Source organism: Sinohyriopsis cumingii, chromosome 6 (assembly GCF_028554795.1).
Source record: "Sinohyriopsis cumingii isolate HCF-2022 chromosome 6, ASM2855479v2, whole genome shotgun sequence".
Taxonomy (NCBI): domain Eukaryota; kingdom Metazoa; phylum Mollusca; class Bivalvia; order Unionida; family Unionidae; genus Sinohyriopsis; species Sinohyriopsis cumingii.
Genome location: NC_142966.1, coordinates 24780062 through 24804060, shown reverse-complemented (window position 1 = coordinate 24804060; position 23999 = coordinate 24780062). Strand labels below are relative to the sequence as shown.

The window sequence follows — 23999 nt, the reverse complement described above, 5'->3', positions numbered from 1 at the left end:
ATTACGCAATTGTATTCGAAAGCCGTTGATGACTTCACGCTGTACCACTTCAAATAACAAAATAACGCACAATAAGAACGTCATGGGTAGTAAATAAACATTTTTCTGCAATCAGCAGAAAGAAATTTTGCTGTTTATCTCACGTAATATTTTTGCTTTAAGACAGTATACTATAGTTCCAAAATTTCTCTCAATCACAAGTATTTTTCTGCGATTTAAGACATCGTCGATATATAACTCGTTTCTCATATTGTTATTTGCTTTCAGTTGAAATTTCGTCAACAATGCAAGCAAGTCTAACTGTTTATTTCAACAGTATGTCGTCTCAGGCAAAGATATTCAATTTATTCGACAAGTTTACTTGCACAAGGTAGTGTACAACAACCGTTGTTTTTAGGTGCTGCTTCTTATCAAACCTTTCTACACTGAAGCTAGCAGTCAGAGCTGGTATACGAGTGGCGTACATTTCCTTGAGTATTCTTTCGACGTTTTTGTTTAAATGGAATTAATATGTTTAAATGATGAAATTAATCGTTTTAAATGATGTTACAAAAGGATGAGAAGTCATTTATATGCTAGTCTTCGAGGTACACTTACCACAAGCCCGGGGTATATATCTGATATAAAATGATCAACATTGTTTTTGCCTTGCGCTGTGCGTTAGGTTAGTAAGAACGTGATGTTCAGGTAGCAGAGAGATGCGTTTACAGCATCGGCAAGGGCTTCAGACAAATGGTGTGCGCCCGAGTAATATAAATGAATATATGGCTATGTTCCTGGAAACTCCTTTCTGCTAGAGTTTCGAATGAATTTCAGTGTTTTTTCAAACTAATTCCATTCTTGAATATAATGAGATACTGTCTGCTTCGTAGAAGATGATTTTCATTTTGTTTGCGAATGTTCAGCTGATGACCACTAGGAAATAAATATTTTAATGAAGTTTATGATCACTATCCGTCGGTAGAACAATTTGTGTCCTTCATATGTCATAGTAATACATTAATTACAGGAAATCTTTCTTAATATATCAATTCAGTTTTTTGTCTTATACATTTTTTGACGACTCGTAAGAATGGTGAATAATATAATTAGTGATAGTAACACAGTTATAACTATATGAACTGATTATCTATAGAAAATTATGCATGCATACACGTTGAAAACCACATTTAATTGCTATACTCCATGGCATACAAGATATTTACTTGTATTGGATTATGTAATATAGGTCGTGGCCTAAATTACTAAACACATTATTATTATTATTATTATTATTATTATTATTATTATTATTATTATTATGATAGAAGGCACACTGGCTTAAAATTTAGTGTTCCAGACTGTCAGCGGAATGAGTGAGGGTTCTAATTAAACCTTCCGATCAACCGAGGTTAGCTACCGTTGTTTGTCATTGGGCACTTTATTCCGATGCCTTTTGCCATATATAACCTAATGGTGTTGATGTGCCTTAAAACAATTATTAATTATTGCTGTTAAGCTGCAACTCGTTTTCACATGTCTGTTTAATGCAAACAGCAGATTCCATCATTTGCGTCAAAATGTTAGTGATAGTAAAGTGAGCTTTAACAGCTTTGTAATACATATTATGACGTAAAAGTAGGATATCGTCAAGATGCTTCCTTTATTTGAATGGAAACCGTTTAAAACACGTGCACAATAACTGATCTAACGACAATATACGCTACTCTTTCATACTGAGTGTTCGTCATTATATAGACCAAGACATACCGCGTATTCTTTAAAGTAAAATGTATGCAATGAACATGGAAGATATAAAACCTACAGAGTGTATATATGACACATATTTTATTTATACCACATATAAAGCCCACAATTTTATTAAGCACACAGTTTCCAGTTCACTAAAAGACACAATGAAAAAAGCTGTAATCTCCGTGAAATTATGTAAAGTGTAGCAGTCATTCAAAACTATCATTTAAGCAGAGCTTATGGAGATTACTCTGGTTATTTCCTTTATGTATTATTGACGAACCATTGGAAAATCTAACTTGGATTTACAGGATTAAAACTACAAGCTCGTACGCCATGGAAGAAACTGATTTGATATACATATTTTATCATTGGCAAGTAATATTCATTAATATCTTGATTTAATGATTCCATTCGATTGGATACCGTGACTGTTAAGCATATAGGAAAAGTTAGATATCATCTTCAGGTAAAACCTCAAGAATGTACAACTGAATTTTCCATATCTGATGATTCATTTCCATATAGAAAATTAGTGCAATAATAGAAAAGTTCTTATACATAAGATCTATACTGATACTTTAGGATGACTAAAAGATTAGGCAAAGATAGCCTGATTCCACATTCCGAACAGAGTCAATTGCAAATAGACATGTATTTTGACGGTAGAGATCTGGCAATCAGTCCACACTAGGTTTAGTTTGCTACAGAGTTGGAAAACAAATGTTTCAAGTACAGTTAAAGGATACGTTCCTTTACATCTTGTAGTACAGAGAGCTTCACGTCCACTTATCTTTCCCATTGTACGATTGAAATATAATTATAAAGATAAGGCAAACCGCTAAATGTCAAATGGTTTTGACAATATAAATATATTTTCACGGTCAATTATTAAACAATGTCAGCATAATCCTTGCATTAGATGCCAGAGAGTATCATTTGTTCCGTTGGCTCCATATTATTGATTGCAAAGACGGTTCCTTCCTCATCCTCATATACCTGGGAAAATGATAGATATTGGTTTTCAGTAATGTAGACTGCTCAATAATGCAAACAGAAAGGAAATTTAGTTTTTCGTGCAGAGTATTTTTTGCTGAAAGAATGAGGTCAGTTCTTTTGAGGACTGGATTATATAATAAACTATTTCACCGGTCATAATGTCGCAGGGTTGTCATGTTTAACCCGACCCAGAGTAGCCCCAGTTTGAAACATGTATAATCAAAGTAATTCTGACAAGCCATTGTTTGATGTTAAACATTGTCGCAGGCTACCACTAATCAACTGCCGTGGCTAGAAGTGGCGAGCCGGACCTAGGAGTTGCGAAGCCGCCCGATATCCAATTATCACCTAGTTGTGGAAACGTTTGTTCAGATCAAAAGAAGTTGCCTGAAGAAGTGGGAGTGTCTTAACTTCTATTCCCTGCAGACAGACAGACAGGTTGAACTGGCCGCTAAGACGATTGGACAGGGTCACAGCTCCACCCAGTCATAATCGAGATAGGGGAGAGACCCTGATTTGGGTAGAATGATATATCCGCGTCTTCCGGCAAGAATTAGTTCGCTAAGAGAAATTACCCAGAGGAGATTAGCGTAACTCCGAATAGCCATTCGTTATTGGCGGGAAAATCTTAGAACATGAAATTCTAAGTACAGAGAGCTTCAAATAAGGTCAGTGAGCTATTTGTTCGGTCTTTGCGGAATGCGACTGCATTTTAATTATTGGTCTTATGTATACTTTATTATTACTAGAATCGTAATACGAAGAATTACTTTGTTATGTTAATATGTTTGTATATTTTGAAGAAATGAGTTGATATTTGTAAAGAATTATATAGCTTGCTAGCCGTCGTAAGAGTTAATATTGTAATTCGCTATGTGGATATTTTATAGTAGACCTACACATGTGTTCATGTGATTATAGATTTTGCCATTGTTGAATATTTGTGCAATGTACAGACATGCGTCTGATTGTTGTCAGATTGTAGTACAATGAGATTAAATATATATGTATATATACTGATGTGACGCAATGTATTGATGTCTGTATGACAATTGGCTGATACAGTGTTATTACGCCATTGTTTACCCTGCAAGAAGTGTGTGGGAATTTCGATGTGTACGTATGCGTGACAGAAACCGTGATAGCCTTATCTGATGATTAATTGTTGATCTAGTGTGAGGTGAGATTAGATAAAGCATATGTTAACGCCTTGTGGTTTTTCACAGGAAGCTTTGAGGGACAGACCAGTTACAGTTTGGTCCCGTAGTCTCATATAGAGAGACGGAGGAAAGGAGAAGAAAGGAGAGAAGTCAGGAGAAGTTGAAGTCTGGGAGCGAAATTGGAGGAGGAGATAGTAGAGAGGGAAACGGAGTTGAAGGAGGTGTTAGAGGAACCGAAAGAAGGAAGGAATTAGCGGGAAAGAAAGAGATGAGTAGATGCAAGGACAGGGGAAAATCGAACTCACACTGTAAATCACGGGATGAATTAGGCTGTCACTTGGTCGTGGGAAAGACGGGTGATTGGAAGTTATCATTTTTAAATTATCGAATTTATTAAATTGTATTGATTGAATTTCATCTTCGTGTTCTTATAATGTGGCCGTCGGCATTGCTGACTGGGGGCTCCGAGCTGTAAATCTACCTCGTCACTACTTTAACTTTCTAACCTCACGAGCCAGGGTGGAACTTTCATCATAATTTAATTAAATTATATTGGAAGAACCCCACCCCAATGCGTGCAAAAGTCACAAGGGTGAACACGATACATGGTAACAACATTAACGTGTTTCTAGTAAATATCACCAGACAAATATAAATTAAATGCCTATCTATTTACATATCAGGAATTGCTGATGAAAGAAGATATCTCGGATAAAATGATTTTGCACATATGAAATTCATTTATAATACACATGAATCGCATGTAATAATTTGCTTTTGCGCATCTGTGAAGGAAATTAATCTGCATTATGTAACGAATCTGACATTTAACGGTGGATTATTTACGGGAATATTGTTTTCTTAAAAGGTCTAAAGCTTTAACTAAGATACTTAATAAGGTCAGAAAGTCAATATTTCGTTCATGCCAGATACATTAATCACATTATGGTCAAATACTAATATTGTATCAGGGTAATTCAATTTCTTTATTCAAGATATTTGCTACTTTGTAAGCAACGCTAAACCGTATTATACACCAAATATTTACATATGTTTGTGTTGAAATAATATTGAATATTATGCAAGCACTTCAACTATCAAGATTATACCACTAGAAGATACGTTATTGCACATAAATATAACACATGATGACGACACATCAAATAAACATGTAGTTATAGACCAAAACAAGTATGTATACAACAGCTATTTATTTTTAACAAAGACATGATAAGCAAAGCTCTGAAAAAGAATCAATACAGAAGCAATACGAAGAGCACGACGACAGAGTGGGTGCGGGTTATCTAAGTATCTACATACTTCCATTTTATTATGAAATTATTCAATGAAATTCAGCGATAGTTTATAATTGTATTCGCGAAATGTTTGCGAACTATAGCCACTAGCTTGAAAGGTGCTTGGAAGAATTTAAATACTAGATTTTAGATGTAAAATGTGTATTTCAAGGTCGCAAAGGCATTAAATCATTAAATCTGGTATTTTTGTCAAATATATTAATTGCAAATTGTGATAGAAAATAATGATCCTTTTTGGCTCACTACAGTTGCTTCACATATACGTGCGTGTTTCCATTGTATATTTTCAGACGTTTATTTTTTAAATAGTTTCAAATATCCATACTTGTGAGTCCTTTGTAGATATTTGATTCACTGTGGTATCAAGTTTTTTGTATTCATTGTCTTCATCAGTTTCATTAACAAGATTATGGGATTTTGCTTTCATGATATAAGATTGGATTAATGGTTGACTAAGTCAATGTACAATTAATATTGCAAATCACATTCAATATTATTGAAATGAATAAAGTGAATTGAATGTGTAGTGTTCCCAACAGAAAACGAGAGCGTTAAACCATATTGCAATGACAAACAGTACAGATCAGTTTTACCTCCTAAAATTATACTATTGTGCTAAACAATATAAAAAGTTGTTAACTAAAACATCTCAAATTAGCCCATACATACGTGGACAAGACTGATTGCTGGAATTTGCCGAATAAGAAACTATTTGTTCGACTTGCAAAATTGTCACAATACCAATGTTATGTGAAATATGGATCGTATCAAATTAATTGTGCTTAAGGCTTCAGCCTGTCCCATATTGGCAGAATTGTTTCGGGCAGGTAAGGAAGTTAGTGTTTACAAATATTAGTCGATACGTGGGAAAATTAAAACTTTATAATTGGTATATTTAAATACCACTACTGATAATATTGCTACAGGTACTAGAAATAGGACAATGATGACGACTGGAGGAAATGTATTATCAAGCCCATATTCAACACGTTTCAGATCATTTGTATGCGTTTGGGGAACATTACATTATTTGTTGTTACTATTAACATTCCTCTTGTTTTATATACAATTATAATCGCTCGTCTGCTGTGTGCGTGTTGATGTGAAGCAGACATGACTTACCCCAAAATTGTATAGAGCACAAACGAGTGAATTAACAGCATACTATTCCTACATTATACGTAATGAAAAGAGTTTAATACATACTTATCATTCACGAAAATAAGTACAATTTACTCAGTAAACAAGCACTATTAACCAGGACCTTAATCAAATGCACATATCAACATTCGAGGATAAACATATCGGTCTCCTCTTGACTTTTGCATATGAAGCTTCAACATTGTGATCTACTTGTCGTGAAACGTCCCCATTGTCCTCATTTTCATTAGCGCCTATAGTTGTCTGTAATGCAGAGACAGAGGGAGACTCTCCCGAAATTCCCTCTTCAACGTCATAATCAAAAGCGGCCGACGCCATTCCATTGGATTTGTCACTTAATGTATTGCAGTTTACGGCGTAATCGAGATTTAATTTGTCATCTTCTAATTCTGCCAGCGAATAGGTGCTGCTGCAATCAGTTTGAGCTGGGGTTAGATCCTTAATAGCTGCGTAGTTAAGGCCGAGTATCCCATTACACGTTATACCAGATTCAGAAACTGGCTGATCCATCCTTATCTCCTGCCACTGCCTCACCGGTACAGGTGTTATTATAGCTGAAGGCACGTCAAACGAGAAAGTTTGACATTTTCCGAGGAAAGAACGGTGCACTACAAAATTGATAAAATCTGTTTGAATTATCTACCTAACTAAATAGTCAGTAATGATAATTGAACACAATGGTTGATAACGTATTGCGGTAAAAATATTCAACATGCCTTTTATTTTAATTTTGTACATTGCATTAGAGAACAGAAACAGTAGAGTATATCAGTAGATAAGAAAATTAATGTTACTACATCAAATTATATTTAATGTGAGAAGACGATATCGATATTAAAAATATTTTAAACATGTTTTACTGCAAACAAAACTCTAAATGTACACTACATGTACCTGCATCCAACCTGCAGCCATTCCTTCGTTGAAGATACATAAAGCAGATGCTGACCAGGAGGATCACAGTAACTGCCCCTGAAACGACGGCTACACTCACTGCATGTATAAGATATATATATATATATATATATATATATATATATATATATATATATATATATATATATATATATATATATATATGAGGAAGTAAATAGTAAAAGCGCCATGAAAATTATGATATGTTTTGAGTCTTTGTTCCATTGACAATATACAGTTTTGTATTTGGTAGTGGTATTTCGAATCTGGTATGGAATAACTTTACATATATATGGTAATTAACATTATGTTTCTATAGTGTCACGGTTACATCCGCAAGATCTGCAAATGTTCGGCTAATGCTCATAAGTGGACAATATCACCGTTAATTCTTTGTTAGGCTTTTTGTGATTAATTTTAGCGTAAATGTGATACTTACAACAAATACAATATTGACGGTATCAGAGTGCAATAATGTTGATATCCTAAGTTGAATTTACTATAATCAATCGAAAACATAGGGTTACAGACGAATTGTTTCAGTTGCAATATGGAGTCTGGTTAACAAAGGTTTCGTTGTTGTGAAGTGTCATTGCATTTGAATATATCCGTTCACTAGCTGAGCATTATTAATATTCAAAGACTTTATTATTTGTGCTATCAAATTTTAAATAGACGGCATTAAGCAAATTACATGAATAATGCGATACAATATTGTAACTTAAATAGTGCTTTGCTATCAATTTGTTTTAGTCGGTTATGTAGCACGCTTTCCTTGATGAATTCGACGACTACGTGCACCTGCTGCCACTGTCCAGCTATTTATAATCGTTCTAGTACCAGCTATACCATACAGTATCTTATTGCTAAGTATTTTTGTTCGCATCATGCTACTTTTTGACGCAATTACGGTACTGATATAGCCTTCAAAAACTATTCATAAATATTGGCTGTAAATGCCATTTGTTTACTGAACGTTTTACAGCTAACATTGCATCACTTTGAATTTCAGTATCTAGAGAATTCAGTATACTAATGTTTGAATGTTAATACAGTGTTTGCCCCATTTTCCATATAAGTTTGCATAATTTGGACGGCACTTGTTTTTTTTTCTTTAGTATTTGCCCTTATTATCTTTTTTTAAATATATTGTTGTTTGTTTTATCTTAAGACAGTACGTCATGAGATAAGTTTTGTTTCTAAAATGATTTATATCATAATTTCCTTTCAAGTTTTGTAATTGTGCTGACGCTATTGTTTATTTTCTTCTTTTTAAACGTTATTCATGCAAATGAGGAAGAAGGAAGAGGTAGAGGGAACACGAGATATAGCGACGGAAGGTAAATGAAATCATGAACAAATGAGTGATCGCGGCATACACTCTGCTTTGTCCAAGTTTTTGGGTTACCGAATTATTTCAAAATGTATTTTCTAGGGTATCACATAAATAGGTATTTACCCGAATATATAGACGAAAAAACAAATTACTTACATTAACATAAAATGACTGAAACTAATAATTATATTATTTACTCGATCAGCTAATAAACATATTTCAAATGAAATTATGAATGTCAAAGTTTGTGATTATAAAAAGACTTAAAAGTTATAAGCTATTGTTTCTGTAATAAAAATGTTAGTTTATACACAAAATTGCTTTCGGCATTGCAAGATGTAATTTACTGTACAAGGAAATAACTAAATAAATGCTCAATAATGTCATGTTCATTATGACAGACTTTCAATACATTTTGACATTGTCGATAAAAAAATATTATGTTCATAAAAATGAATGTTCATGACAAAGAAATTAAACAACGATTGAAGTAGAACGGCATATACTTAAAATAATTACCACTATTACATATGTATATTACCGTATTTAAAGAATGCCGTACGATGTAAGGTTACTCTGAATCATTGAGTCCAAATGATGAATAGTAGTTTACTAGGTCATCATTCCTGAATGGTTTATATTAAATCTCAGATCTGTTGTATAGTAGTGAGTCCACTTAATATAGCTCATGCTTGTGCATACTTTCATAAATTGAGTTTCCTTTTTCAAAACATAGATCAAGTTTGGTTGTATTATGTGGTTACATTTCGTAATCAGACGCTAGAATTATTAATAATGAAGAAACGGTGAAGACATACAAATTTTTAAGAAAGACAGTATAACATTAGTTTACTGCTAAATATATGACAAAAATTAATTTATATGTATTAATTGAAAGATCATTGTTTTGTATAATAAACTGGACTATAATAACCCGACAACGAATCATAAAATACAATGCAACACAATATATAATATTTACGACTATCGTTTTATGACGTGTGCCTGTTTGATTTATAGAAGTATATTTAGATCCGTCATTTCAGGTACCCCTTACTTTTGTATGATCATTCCACTGGTTTAGTACATTTTGTTTCGGAGTTTAATTCACCAGTAACGCATAATTTGTAAGCAATATAAAATTTAGCACATAAAATGACCTTCATTGTCATTCAAATTGTTGCTATTATGAATCTTTATGGTTCTGAATTTTCCCATTATATTATAGCAATGGATCCTATATCTTACTTGATTCAAAACGTATCGGTGCCATTGACCCAAATTATTAAGAAAGAGCCGATAGTATCAAATCTGTAGTGAGCGCTAAATTTAGAAATTTCCCATTATACATAGCGGGCTAACTTGGTCACTCATATTCCATGGTCAAGTAAATGATAAAGTAGATTACAATGTTTCTGTATATTCCTCAGTAAGGTTTTTAGAGCATAGTTCTTGTACAAGTAACTTACATTGTTCATAAGTTGGTTTAAATGATACGGTTGTATACTCATATAATGGGATCCCAGCTGAATATGGATTTAGTGCCATTGATGTCGGTTTATATGTGGTTGTACTCGACTTAGTGGTACACACACCTGTAGATAAGAGTTAAGAAACATAAAGGTTTGATTATATATATATATATATATATATATATATATATATATATATATATATATATATATATATATATATATATATATATATATATATATATATATATATATATATATATATATATTTACTCGAAGAGATACAATGAATATAATTTGCATTTATACTCTTAATGCGGAGAGAGACTTGCTGATAGTGTGATATTTTTAATTTGTGAATTAATTCATTTCGCTCTAACCTTACATTAAAAAGAATTGAGTTTATTTTTTTCCAGTTTCCACCACGGAATATAAGATCGTCTGGTCATCATAAATCTTACACCACTAATCTGTTACATTTGTAGGGAAGAGATGTTGGAGGTCATTTAAAGTTGTATTGTGTTGTAGGGGTCATATTTATTATTTAGCGAACCGTGTGATGCTGCATATGAACGTTTTCGATAATTCGTGTTCAATAGACAATAAATGAGTTGCCACGATATGTTAAGGAATATCCGTTTTGTATTTATGTTATAGCACACATGAATCTATTGATTTGTGCACAAGTTCGGACGGCAATGGTTAACCATTTATGATACAGCGGATTCGCATCATAAGATAAAATCAGATATATGGACAAGATCACCCGTCAGTGGTGGTTTAAACAAACATACCTCATTTTTTATTTAAGCAATATTGGAAGGACAAAAATGTACAAATATGCTTCAAATGCAATACAAACTAGGAGATATTGATTTATAATTCCCACAATGTTAACAAAACATTACATTTCCAAGCCATAAAAATTAATTATTGCAACGGCGGGTTTTATCCACTATAGGTTATATCAATAGCATGGACATGCAAGAAAGAGATAACATTATAATATTCCCTCGAACTTCATTGACACCAGTATAGATGTATATATTTTCATAAAGATAAAACGAAAGAAAAAGAAGCATTATGCTTAATGGTACTATTCCTTTTATCGTACATCTTTTGGATTAACTTCAATTTTCCTTAATGCATTCATCTATATTCTGAAATAAAGACTACTAAGCATTTTGCATAATAATGACAACTCTAATAAACGAAAGAAAACACTATAAGAAATCGTTCATGGATGAAACACTGAGGAAATATTATGAATAATATCTGTGAGTGAGATTTGGATTTTGTTACGTAGCTTTAACTATTTTACTCATATCCCTGCGATGTCTGCAGTTTGGCAGTTTTATAGGAATTCATAGCACTTGGGCATTATGCCGCATACACGTAGCACCACACAGTCACATTATCCTGACACAAGAACGATCAGTCCGAATACCAGCCTCATATTGCTGAACGCCATGTGTATGTCTTTGGTATGGCTCGGCCGGATAGCGAATCCGCTATCTTCCGCATCCAAGGCGGACGCTCTAGCCACTTAGGGCACCGATGCGGTCGAAATATAACTAAGACAATTCAAAATGTCAACTGAATTTATCTAACAGCGCCAGAACTAGAAGATAAACATAACTATCGTTAGATCAGATTACCATTTATATAGCCAATGTATTACCTTGACTACTTTCTTGGAATGACCTACTTGCCTTATTGAAAACGTCATACATGTAATCATGTACTACATCAGGAAGAAAAATCTAAAGTAAGGATCATGTGAAGAAATATTGTTCACCTATATAATAAGTTTCAAAACTTAGTAATATCTTTAGCTGTAGACAGAGAAACTTATATCTAGTAAGTAGCATAACGTTGCCTTTTTTACCTTCTACAATCAATTGTTTACAACCAGGTATGGTATTTCCATGTAGGGTTTTTAGAGTATATAATCCTGCATCAGACTTTCTAACGTTCAGTAATGTCAACATTATAAAACTTCCTGATACGTGCTCTGTGTATAACTGATGCTGAAATGTACTCTTAATTTCCGAAACATTTGTTGGTGCCAACTGCATAATTACTTCCTGATTGGGATGAATGACCAGCAGCGTGCGCTTAATTCGTTGTTGATTGTAAAACCACCCAATCGTCATATTATCTCCAACAACAGCACAGGCGGGTTTCTCTGTAAAAAAAGAGTATTAGTTTTTGTGTTTTCAGTTTAATGTTTTAAGGAACTCTTTCTGCTTATAACTCATGTAGTTAATGCAGATACAATGCTCTCTTTGTTCATCCGATATCTTTTGCTTTTATTCTCACACATTCAGCAGAAAGACTCAAGATAGTGTCTTTCAAATCGTGTTAAACATAAGTGAAGCAATTTGTGAATACATTCATACAGCCGATTCTTCCATCGGATACTGGAAGTATTCGAAAAGGTGTCTGGTTTGTGTGGAAACAATTTTTGAACTTTACTGCTTGAGTGTTACTGCAATGAATATGGTAAGTGTTGCTAAAACATAAGACAGCAATCTATTTAAGAGCAGATCTTTTCATTACGTGCACTGTTATAATAAAAACAATATCATACAATTCCATTCCCCTCATATTAAGTTTTACAATACCTGTGATGTTGAGGAAGCGTGGCGAACTTGTATGCGTTTTGTTTGATACTTTGTAGAGTCCGGCATCCCTCTGTGTTACGTTATCAATAGTAATCCTGTAAATCTTATGGACCTTATCGCTTGCACACCTTAGCCTGCCGTACAAATGTGATTGCGTTGATATTGTACAATCCTCCTCAAGCAAGATTGCAGCCACCTGGTCATAGTTATATAAAGCTGATATTCCTGACAAGATTTTGAATTCCATGGTGATGTTTTCTCCAATTACGCCATGTTTTAGTTCACTTGTCTCTGGTTCAAAGTAAATTAAACAAATTATGACCAATACCATGTATTTAATCTGAGAATGTCATGGAGAAAGTATTGCATAATAATAGATGCATCTGTCAATTCATTGTATCACAAAAATGAAACTGTATGCGGATGAACAATGTATATAGGGTGCAGAAGTATTTCATCTCTAGATCTGAAAAGTTATTTAGAAGGAATATGCAAAATTGTGTAAAAAAGGCAAGATTGTTAACATCAATAATAGCAAGGTTCTGTTTCTAAGGAAAACTAAGACCTGTAAGTAATTACTTGATATACATGTTTATAACAGTTCTGTTAGCTTATCTGGAGTTGAAACTACATAAACTCTGCACTGTAATTACTTTAATAATAAGACAAGGTTGGCAAAAAGTGGAAATTTATATCTATATTGTATCCGCAACCCCAGTATCTAACCATTACTCTAAATATGACATAACTTTTGATAACACCAAACCGAATATTTGTTCACGTCACTGAAATAAAAAGCTTTGGTTCTGTTAAAGAACATAGAATCAATATGTATGTGCAGCATTTCAATTATATACATGGCCAATTACTCGTTGAAACGCATTATTCTATATATCAATTACCAAGAATATTTAAATCCACGCTCCATCTGCCATCTTTTCTCTTGTATGCTTCAGTTGCTGTGTCATATGGGCCAGATTTAGGTATAGAGAAAGTTCCTTCAATTTCATATAATCCCTCATCCTCCCTGCTGACTTTGTCGAACATTAAAGAGGCTTCCATTATGCTGTGGTTATATTTCAGGATTAATCGACCAAACTGGACAGTTGTATGTTTGCCAATACTTCCATCGATGAAAGCATTCAGATGGAAGTCTTTGCCTTTTGTAGCATTGATGGCAAGATTTGAATCATTCAAAAGCCAGGTTATTATGATGCATTGGTATCCAGCTATAGTGTCTACTATATCTCTGTCGTTGTTAATTATAGGGTTGTCTGCAATTGCAAACACAAAGTAAATTAAGAACAAAGAGAGACAAAATATTTATAATTGTACAATACAAAGTGAACAGTTAAAATAAATATAAATTTAATAACACTGAACTGGATTAATTTTGTAAACTAGATCTACAAGAGCACCTGTGGTCACTGTTTGGCGTGTCAATGGTTTCAAATAATGAACGGTTTATACGAACACAACCGATATCCATTAAAAGAATGTCACATATAAATGTAAGTTTCGAATATTGATTGCTGTAAATTATACACATTTATTTTGTATGCTTTTCTTAATTGTTTTATGTCATTAAATCTGGAATTTGGAGACCGAAATACTTGGCAATGTTTCAAATAGAACACAAAACACTGAACTGCTAGGACACTAAGATTATCGATAAATGACTAAATGATTTCATACTTAAACACAAAGCTATGATTGTCTAAGTTTTCTTTACATCGACTGTAAATTATAAACACAAAACTATATACATCGATGTGTTTTATGTGTCATCGATTGATCATTAACATTTTTTTAAACAAAAATTATTAACCTTTCCTTGGAAACCATGTCTTCTCCCTATGCAACGATGCTACATGCAGTTTAAAACATGATAATTCCACAATCTCACCAATGTATCCTTCTACTGAAAAAGATTCTCTAGAATCAAACTCGAATTTGGTACCAAAATGCATTCATTTCTGCCATGTGACCTTAATTCTTCGTCATAAATTATACGAGTGTTCATACGTTCAGTTACTTTAAATATACGAAACTGACATTATAATGTAAGCCTCACTGATTTTATCTCGTTGTTCTGTGTTACGCATAATTGGAACACATAATTCGTATTTAAACATTTATATTGGTGGATGATACCACAACTAAATGAAACCGTTACTGCACGGAAATTATTTCCAAACATGTTGTAATTCATATATAAGCATTATGTTTTTAGTCAGAACTGAATCCAAATAGGATTTTTTTCATCTTACCTGTTCCTACCGTTGACGTGAGCAAGTTAAATAAGACATTCTACAGAACGGGCACAAACATATTGCAATCAAAGGCTATAAATAAAGCTGTGGATTTTTCCAATTTTGCCTTTTTCTAGTTTTCCAGTTCCTAATTTTTTTCCGGAAAAGTTACTATTTAATATCTCTCCTAATATTCTTCCTATATCTTCACATGAATCGGTTAATACGTATAGTCTTTAGAACATGAATTTCCAATCTCATGTGTACATTTAGGCACATGAAAGCATAAATCGGCTATCGGATAACATACGAAACACATGACTAATTCTGAAACTACCGAGTTTAATGATATATTGTCCGGGTTTTCTCATTACATTGATCCGATTAGACAAATTTCTATGCACAAATTTAACCTACATGTCAAACCTTGGAACATATATCCATGCACAATTCTACATTATGGGCTATTCCACATGAACTCTGACTCCCCGATGTACACATTGGGCTGAAAATTACATAGATAATATTTCTTTGTAAAAAATCAGAATTATCATTAATAAATAAAATTATTATGGACTCTGATGAGTGGATGGACATGCCTTTAGTAAAGGCTGATGAGAGCTTGCATTGCAATCTAAGGAAAGTATTAAATACGAGAAAGGATATTCAGTTCGCACATATATTACAGAGAACGTTAAATTATATATATTGAATGTCCTTATGACTTTCATTTATATTGTCTTTATTGTCCTCTCTTGTCAAGTCGTACTGTCACATTGTGCTATTCAGCCGTTCTGCTTTAATATGTACTAATTGTAGGTTTCATTTGTTTTAAGAGTTCTGCTAATTGTTATTGGTATTCTGAACAAACTGCACATTTTCACGATCAATTAAGATATGCTTCTTTATTGATTATGTTGTGAATGTTCCCCAGTGTTCAAGAGTACGTGCTGTAAAATTATAATAAAGTGTCGACACAATGAACAGGATCCCTAAAATCATTTGGTTTGTAGTTCTTCGTGATCAGTGATCAATTAACTATTTATTATAGCTTGATTTTTCTTTGTCGGTGCAACTAAATTGTTGCAGATCAAACTAAATTGTTTGAAAGTAATTATGTTGCTATGATTTGAAATGATCATTATTTTTAGTAATATTTTTCAGTCGGACAAGAGTTTTCGCATCTATAAATATTTGTATTTTGTTTAATGGTTACATATCATTGTAAATAGTGCATGTTAAATGCTAACATGATACCACACAATCATATGTTACCATCTTCACAGTTTGATTAAGTTTATTTTGTCAAACTCTAATATCTTAATTCTATTAGTTTTAACGTGAGTCATCAATAACATATTTTATCGAACAGCGTTAATAAGTTTGTAATTGTTTAATGGCTTGTATTAAACACATGCGTATTGACATGTTAAATACTGGTTGCCCTAACTCAACTTGATACGTTAACTGGATTAAGTTAAGCTAAAACATATTTAGTATTAAACTGAACTGAAGGGCACGGTTAAAGTAGCATATCTTTAACTATTAAATTGCAGCTCATTTATCTCCAAATAAACCGATAGCTTTGCTAGCACGATATTTAGCTCGTCTTAAAAGGCACATGTGGATTTTGGCTGGTCCAAAAAATTAATATTATTCTAATTTTTCCCGTACAAGAATATCGATACCCTCTTGACAATTTGTCGACATTTACGTTTCCCTCTTTGTAGAACTATTTCTATGACCTATTGTAATATCGCCATAATATCGTATCAGTGTCACAATCGTACTATATTTTGCCATTGTCTTCTTCCATTTCCTCTGTCAATTTGTTTTTTATGCACGTGTTGTAATTGTATGATTTACTACTATATGCAAAATGAAAGTTATCACGCTATAAAATATTTAATATTGTTATGTTTTTACTTCATCCACATGACATATAACTCCTACCGTTTCCGGATTCAGCCAATGTCGCTATGTGAGAAAGCTTGCCAGTGGCTTCTCGTGGGTCGGTGGTTCTTTCCGGGGTTTTCCCGGGTTCTTCCTCCACCATTAATACTGGCCGCCATGTATAGCCTATCGTGTGCTGAAAAATGGCGTTAAACACTACTACAACAACAACAACCTACCGTTTCAGCTAATATTTGATTAATTTTGAGTTAGTTTTTTTTTTAAAACAGATTATAAATGGATGCTTAAATCATGGTAACAACTTTGACTAGTTTGCACGATTATGCCTATTTTACAACTTTCCCCAAAGTGTCTGCTACATCCCTGAAACAACATTAACAACGTTAAATCTCATTATTATGTCTCAACGTTTAAGCGATACTCATTTCGCCTTTATTATGTGTCATATCTCACAGACGAACCAAAGATGCAACAGGGTGTGTTTGTGTGAGTGCGTTTCAGTCATTATGTTTAAATCTGAAATCAATCTACATTGCAATGCTACCTTTTTTTTTAATCTATATTCTCATGTATTTTTCTGCTATAAATGTTTAGTCGCCTTAATAATTTTAAGGCTTACAAATGAAATTTGTGAATGTCCTTTTCTATTTCGCTGGCATTTCACATAACATTATTATTTTCTTTCTTCATATTGTATTGTCATTTCTCTTCACGTGTGCGATATAGTTGTAAATCATTATCTATTTAAACAAATCAATGCCTAAATATTTATTTACACAACATCGTTACTTTTCTGTTAGAAAACAATGTTTATTATCAAATTGTCTTTGGTAGTCTTTCCTTGCTTTATGCATCCCTAAATTGGTATGCATTTCCATTTCCGTTAGCACATTTATTAAATTGAAGCTTAATATGAGAAGTTCTTTGTGACTTACAAACTGTATCGAATCCATTACTATATGTTTCACTTGTATGCCAGTGAACAATGTCTGCCAGAAACCACATGTTTACATAAATAGCATAAATTACTTTGCATGTAAAACCTTCTTTTATGGACTGTGTTCACAGACTATTTATTCGTTCAATTCAGCTTAATTTGCTTTCAGTTTGTCTGTTTGAATTTGTATGCACAATTCACTGATATGTATGAAGCAACTGCATTTCCACGAACCTATCAAAGATACCTTAAATAATATTATTTTTATCTCCGATCTGATGGAAAGGCGGACAATTCGTATATGCAATACAACAGTATAATACCACCCAAATAATACTGCGTGATTGACCATTGGAAATGTGATATCCAAACGATAATTTTAGTTTCAACAATTTGTAAGGCTTATTCAATACTTTAAATAGCTTAATGACTTCATATTATGCAAGTTTGTTATATACAGTCAATTTTGTCTTTAACAGCTGCTTCGTATAATGTGTCATAATATACTGTATGTTATGCTTAACTTTCTTCTTTGTAGATTATTTATGTTTCGTTTTGTTGAATCATGGTTGACGTAATTTGCTATGTGTGCTAGATATTCATTTTCGCTCTGTTAATTAATTAAGGTGGATGCAACTCTATGTATTTGCCCACATCAATTATGTAATATATTATATACCTATATAACTATATAATATATGTTTGAACTGATACATTATAAGGGTTTTCCATAGTTGTCAGCATGCTATTGTTATCGAATGTGATATATAGCTCTCTGTATAATTTTTAAAACATAAGTCCTTAACGTACACACATTTCTGTTTTTAACAAATCAAAACTGTTATTCATTTGGTGTGTTTCGTTATAACACACCTAGCAATGTACACACGTTTATTCCAACCAAACTTGTAAAGTAGTATATATCATCTATTTATATCAACATTGATCTGATTAAATTCATGTGATATTCCTATCACCTATTTTGAAAAAGTTTCGATATCTGCAATCTAGCCAAGTGCTAATATAATAATGTGTATACATCTTTACCTGATTACTTTTCACATACTGTTTATACATAGCCATTGCATATTTAATGCGAGACACGGACCATTTGATACTTGTATTTGTACCAAATAAGACTACCTATGCATTTAAATTTGTATGACGGCAATAATGCTAATTATAGCGTTCACTCAGTACTGTAAATCTGTTAACTACATCTAGCATGTAGATTTATAGCATCGCACCAAATCACATTTCCAGTATATTTTCCTTCGATAGCGTGCTAATCTTCTGTTATTGTGACTTTATTATTTCTTTCTCTAATATCACGGTAAATACACTCTCATCAGCTATTACTGAATATATTATTTCATTATCGTATACTAAATTTGTTTAAAGGATATGCGATGGCAGAAATCATTGAAGAAAGAAAACCAAGTATCATAATCACAATTGCATATTAGACACGAAAATGACCTTTCATTGTCTTCAACTGTAGTAAAATAAATGAATTGTTGTGTTTGGTCAAAAAAATAATAGCTTGATCCCTAATAAACAATGAGTTGAAGGCCTCTCCGCTGAGTCATATATATGAGTCGATATATTGTGCTGACAATGGTTGATGACAAATCAATACTTTGGTAACAAGAGACAGGAAATTAGCTTCAATGTTTAGATTTCACTTAAACAATATAATAATAGAAAGAAATCCCAAACTGACTTGTTTAACACGCATAGCTCACATGTAACAGTTCGGTAATATTAAACTTTGGTATATATTTCATATAATTGACCTAGATGTTCAATGTATTTATCATTCATCAATTAAAGGAACGCTTTTAGTATAATGAAAATCCATCTGTAGATCTGATCAATAGGAAAATGTACATGATGAAGATATCTAAAATTTCCAGAGTTTAAAATTCACTGGTAATCCTTATGTATATGCAGTGCCATTCATTGTGACGGATAGGGCTACACATGCCGTTTTATTGATGTATCTATGTTTGTTTTCCGAGTATCTATGACTGTACAAACTGTTAAATGTAGGACAGAATTGATTACATTTTTTCATTTCATCAAATAATTGGAATTGTGCCGCTGTGCAGTTCACAAATTTCACAATCAACTCAAAACGCGTATCTACATACGACGGCTCGAGAGATAAGTCGTTTTCGATGTAGTTCTGTACTTTAAATTTTAAACAAATATGAAAACATTTTTTTTTTAAATAGTCTTATTCCACTGGAAGCAAAATTAAATTATAGTTCTGTTTTTGCCGTGAAACAATGATTAATAATATTTTGTTTGCCAAAGTTTAATCTCAAACAGATTTTGTAATTTATTTTTATAAACCTTTGTATGTATGTATGTATGTATGTATGTATGTATGTATGTATGTATGTATGTATCTATGAATGTGTGTGTGTCTGTCTGTCTGTCTGTCTGTCTGTATGTATGTATATATATATGTATGTATGTATGTATGTATGTATGTATGTATGTATGGATGGATGGATGCATGCATGCATGCATACATGCATGTATGTATAGACGTATGTATGTATGTATGTATGTATGTATGTATCTATAGATGTGTGTGTGTCTGTCTGTCTGTATGTAAGTAAGTATGTACGTATGTATGTGTGTATGTGTGTATGTATGTATGTATGAATGTATGTATGTATGTGTGTGTGTCTGTCTGTCTGTATGTAAGTATGTATGTATGTGTGTATGTGTGTATGTATGTATGTATGTATGTATTTATTTATGTATGTATGTACGTTTGTATGTATTCATATGTGCATGGTACAATGTCATAAATTTATAATCTGTGTTTTTATTTACTAATCATTGCTCTTAAATCATCCATCAAAGACTATACTATATGGCCACTTCTTCATGAAATCTGAAACGGATTTTCCTTGTTGGTATTATAACTGTATTTGATTTAATTGTTTCACAATAGTTAATATGTATTAAGACTTTCTTTGTTAACTTTTAGGTGAGAATTTAGCGAACGCTTTTATACGTTTACTTTGACAGAAAAAACAACAATACAAACTTAAGACGCACACAGTTATTGAGAAAACATGACGAATGAGTATATTCGTAAATTTTGAACAAACATAACATACTTACACATCTAGTCTAAACGATTAGTACAAACAAGAGACTCACACTACTGAATAAATCACGGATTCAATGAATATTCGTACATCATGAACAACGAGGACATATTTGCACATCTTGTCTGAACAATCAATACAAATCAAGGACACACATTACTGAGAAAATTACGGGGACCGTGGACATTGGTACGTCATGGACAACAAGGACATATTCACATTACTAGTCTGAACTATCAATACTAACTCAGGACGCACACTGTTGATAAAATCACAAAGACCGTGGACATTCGTATCAGATAAACAATGAAGACATTATTATATTATTGACAACAGATCATCTCGAGACAAGAATTTATTGGCATATCTTCTAATCATAAAGCTTAGTTGCAATACTCTCGTTCTTGATACATGCAGCACTATGCCAAGAGTCTGCTAACTTGACAACGTTTAAAGTTTTAAATGGTATTTGTATGGTTGCAACCAATATGTGACTTTATGTGATCCATGGTGTTCGAGTGTATGCGGTTTGACTTGTCAAAGTTAATCAACATGCAACATGATCAAGTTTTAAGCATACCAACTTCCTCACCCCGCCTTTCTCTCTCTTTATCGATTTATGTATCTTCGCTAGCCAATGGCCCGATATGTTACCCTACCTACATAGGGTTAACATATCGGAACCGTAGCCATAGAAGATGATTTTATAGCTCATCAACAACTCCTCAATCCTCAGCTGTCTCTATACCGGAATGCCTTTAACATAGAAATTAATATTTTTAGTGGGGGAGGGGGGACAGTTTTGCTTCCTTCATATCATCATTTTCCCCAGTAAACCGATACCCATGTGCTTGATAACCGAAACAAAATTAGATCCTAAATCTCAGTTTTACCAGTAATAAAACCACAAATCACTTCGAACTTAGTAATGAATTTTAGCTGCTAAATTCCTCACACACGCTCGACCAGATTTTTTACACAAAGCAGCACTGTTTCTAAGCTTATCATGAAGAAAATATATCACGCGACACGTCGTTACAACACTGACTTGCGCGCCGACACCGATTAAGGCTGGGTATGGGTTAATGTGAATGAAGTCTTTGTACCATCAAACAGGGACATATTTGATAGTGAATTATTAATAACTAAATTGTTGTGAATAAGCCACATAAGGAAGATTACTTTTATATGCTTAGTATATACTAGTGAATGATGCATTTCGTTTGTATAAAGGATGAAAATAACGATTACTGTTTGTTAGTTTGTTATTTCTTTGCTATTGATTTTTGTCATTAACTAACATACCTGGTTTAAAACAAACGCGATTTCATTTAAAAAGAGATTTGGGATTCTTATGACAATAAGAAAATACGCTAGTATATTTTCGCAATTAGTAATTTGATATAATTTGAATTGTTGTCGTCGGCCACAAAAACAGACCATGACAAAGTGTAGGCATATTATAAACAGTTGGTAAAGGCTCATTTATTAATTTGTAGCGCTTTTTCAGGTTTAACTTGATTTATCATTTAATCTCCATACACGAATAACAAGTTTTCACATCCAAATGTGCTAACAGTTAGACCTATTAGCTGAATATCAAACAGTTTCAGCTGGATAGAGTAATTCTCCTACAAGAAATTCCCATGCAAAATGGACCAAAAAAGAAAATAAAAGAATACAAAATAAAAATAAAAAATACACTGCAGAGACATGGCTATTGTACATTTAGTTAGCATGTTATTGCAACTAACAAAACATTAACTACAAACTAAATATGTTTTATATAATTCAAAATAATCTTTAAATTCATGAATAAAACGTGAAATGGTTTTCTTGTCAATACAACTAAGAATGGTGCCATTAATTTTTAAATAGACTTTTTTTCCGCAAAGCAAAAAAAAAAATATTATCAAAATCAATCGAAAATTAAGTGTCATGTGATCTTTTGTGAAGGTAGTACATCCTATTTTGTGGTAAACCATACATATTTGTGGTTTTACTGTAAGATATATATAGACCATATCGACATTGTTGTCATGGATACTGTTATTAGTTTCATTGTTTAGTGGGAAAACATGAGATTGTCATGAATTATGTTGTACTGTGTGAAAGTACATATTTTCTCTACTCACACGTATCAGACACAAATTTCGTATCAGATACAGATTACATACGCCGTGACGTTTTCAAAAGAAACAGCTGTGTCATTTGATTTCTCGTATTGTATTTATTTGAAAAATCATTGGCAAAACGCATAACAACAGTGCCATTTTGCACATTAGATCTTTATTTATATTGGTAAGTATTAAACGCTGTATGAGATCATTTTCAGTGATATCTGTATTCAAACTCTTTCATGTTCATGCAGATTAAAATACAATCTCAAAATCTGAGTCACTCTTCAAAATCAGAATAAGCAAACTTGAATTTTAAATGCATGTTTTTAACTGAACATGACTCCTAGGCGGTCGATATCAGACCTTCGCGTAGGACAGAGGAGATCTGATTTTAATCAGTTTGGTCGTGAAAAGTGAACAATTAAGACAGGGCGTGCCGGTGGTTTGTTGGACTATTGACGGATTGGCTACCATGGCGCGTCCTTAGGCAGGCACGCTACTCCAGTTGTCTGGTCATTAAATAATTTACTTGTACTGATGTACCTTGCAATGAACTATTATAGGGAATGAACGATCTGAGAGAATTATGTATTTTGTTTCCTTCCAGGTACATTGGTCTGAAAGGTCTTAGAATATTATATCATAATTTGATATAAACATATTTTCACTCCACCCATCTGTAACGCATGGTTCAGCATAAAACTGGTTGAATTCTATCGCAGCTAGTAGTACATTGCCATGGAAACAGCTATTACCGGCTTTCCTAATCAGAATTTAGACTCTTTTGACTAGCGAGTAAATATTGCGTTTAAAAAAAACACGTTATATACCGATACATTTAATATCGTGGATAATGAGGAATATCTAACATAAATCGCTGAATACAAATCTGAAATAATGACAATTTCAGAAGTGGGAATAAGGTACA

At 32.8% G+C, this 23999-nt stretch overlaps 1 protein-coding gene across 1 annotated transcript; it reads right to left on the bottom strand.

The window, feature by feature from the left end:
* Positions 1 to 5193: 5193 nt before the first annotated feature.
* Positions 5194 to 13963, bottom strand: LOC149796508 (uncharacterized). Its single transcript, XM_089960238.1, has 6 exons — positions 13620 to 13963; positions 12718 to 13008; positions 11979 to 12278; positions 10088 to 10213; positions 7262 to 7360; positions 5194 to 6975 (listed from the first exon to the last, which is right to left on the bottom strand). The coding sequence occupies exons 1-6, from the start codon at positions 13777 to 13779 to the stop codon at positions 6476 to 6478; spliced, it is 1476 nt and encodes a 491-aa protein (XP_089816364.1). The 5' UTR covers positions 13780 to 13963; the 3' UTR covers positions 5194 to 6475.
* Between the last annotated feature and the right edge of the window lie 10036 nt (positions 13964 to 23999).

What these genes read in the sequence shown, in the direction of transcription:
- LOC149796508 (XM_089960238.1), bottom strand. Translation starts at nt 13,779, where the DNA reads ATGGAAGCCTCTTTAATGTTCGACAAAGTCAGCAGGGAGGATGAGGGA. An exon ending in CGTGGATTTAAATATTCTTG is followed by an intron (nt 13,009 to 13,619) that starts GTAATTGATATA and finishes ACTTTGAACCAG; the next exon opens with AGACAAGTGAACTAAAACAT. An exon ending in TGGCTGCAGGTTGGATGCAG is followed by an intron (nt 6,976 to 7,261) that starts GTACATGTAGTG and finishes TCAATTTTGTAG; the next exon opens with TGCACCGTTCTTTCCTCGGA.